The sequence below is a fragment of the Herpailurus yagouaroundi genome, unplaced genomic scaffold (assembly GCF_014898765.1).
Source record: "Herpailurus yagouaroundi ecotype Mexico unplaced genomic scaffold, PumYag 65449, whole genome shotgun sequence".
NCBI classification, from domain to species: domain Eukaryota; kingdom Metazoa; phylum Chordata; class Mammalia; order Carnivora; family Felidae; genus Herpailurus; species Herpailurus yagouaroundi.
This window is the reverse complement of record NW_024418648.1, coordinates 6371-7956: the sequence shown is the minus strand read 5'-3', so window position 1 is coordinate 7956 and position 1586 is coordinate 6371. Positions and strand designations below refer to the sequence as shown.

Here is a 1586-nt window from a genome sequence, read left to right as displayed (position 1 = left end):
CACAGACTTTGTTTTACATGTCGAATAAGTGGACTAAAAAGTTGTATTTTTCACATATTTGTGCTTTTTTCCATTAGTCTAGCAAAATATCCAGCACATACAGTGTAAAGGCATTTGTGAATTTATTGAATCCTAGGTGTTTGAGTGATGGTTCTGAGATGGGGGAGGATGACCACTTTTGATTCACAGATTGTTCACTTCTTAGACATGAGTGTCAAGAGTTAATTGTTGATCAGTTTCACTAATCAACAAGGATATTTCCCCAAAATGTTGGCTATCTCCGGATTTAGTAAACACATCGTAGAGATTGATAGTCACTTGAATCAAAACTGATGGATAAGGAAGATCATTACATAAACTCCATTAATAATTCTGGATTCTTCTCCCCTTTCTTAATAAAGGAACCATGAAAGAAGACAACCAATCTTCTACCCTGGAATTCATCCTTCTGGGAGTTACTGGTCAGCAGGTACAGGAAGACTTCTTCTTCATCTTCTTCCTGTTCATTTACCCCATCACATTGACTGGAAACCTGCTCATCATCTTGGCTATTCGCTCTGACATTCGCCTTCACAACCCCATGTATTTTTTCCTTGCCAACCTCTCCTCCGTTGACATCTTATTCTCCTCTGTAACCATCCCCAAGATGCTAGCCAACCATGTCTTGCACAGCAAATCCATCTCCTTTGGGGGATGTCTAACACAAATGTATTTTATGATTGCCTTGGGTAACACAGATAGCTATATCCTGGCTGCGATGGCATATGATCGTGCCATGGCCATCAGCCGCCCACTTCATTACACAACAATTATGAGCCCACAGACTTGTGTCCTTCTAGTTGTTGGATCTTGGGTGGTTGGAAACGCCAATGCCCTCCCCCACACTCTGCTCACAGCTAGTCTGTCCTTCTGTGGCAACAAGGAGGTAGCCAACTTCTACTGTGACATTACCCCTTTGCTTAAGCTGTCCTGTTCTGACATCCACTTCAATGTGAAGATGATGTACCTAGGGGTTGGTATTTTCTCTGTGCCATTACTATGCATCATCATCTCCTATGTCCGGGTCTTTTCCACAGTTTTATGGGTTCCTTCAACTAAGGGCATGCTCAAAGCCTTCTCCACCTGTGGCTCCCACCTCACTGTTGTTTCTCTGTATTATGGGACAGTCATGGGCACATATTTCCGCCCTCTGACTAGTTACAGCCTAAAGGATGCAATCATGACTGTTATGTACATGGCAGTGACTCCAATGCTAAATCCTTTCATTTATAGTCTGAGAAACAGAGACATGAAGGCTGCCCTGAGGATACTATTCAGCAAGAGAATTTCCTCAGAACCAATGTGAGGTCATATTGAGGAATGCAGTCATCAATTAGGATGCACTTGGAAGTCCATCCCTTAATGTTCATCCCCTCCAAGAAGCGACCTTTGATCTTTCCAGCTACAAAATCCCCTTGTCTGAAATCTAGTAAGTTTATGACACACCTTATTGAAATCATCACTTTGTACCCATTATTGTCCTTTTGCCAGCACAGAAATTTTGGGTTCACGTCCTAGATAAGCTACTGATAATCAGAGTAAAGTTG

At 42.1% G+C, this 1586-nt stretch overlaps 1 protein-coding gene across 1 annotated transcript; it reads left to right on the top strand.

Moving 5' to 3' along the window:
* Positions 1 to 406: 406 nt before the first annotated feature.
* On the top strand, positions 407 to 1345 carry LOC121024507 (olfactory receptor 1A1). The gene has a single exon (XM_040466733.1). The coding sequence runs from the start codon at positions 407 to 409 to the stop codon at positions 1343 to 1345; it is 939 nt and encodes a 312-aa protein (XP_040322667.1).
* The last annotated feature ends 241 nt before the right edge of the window (positions 1346 to 1586 follow it).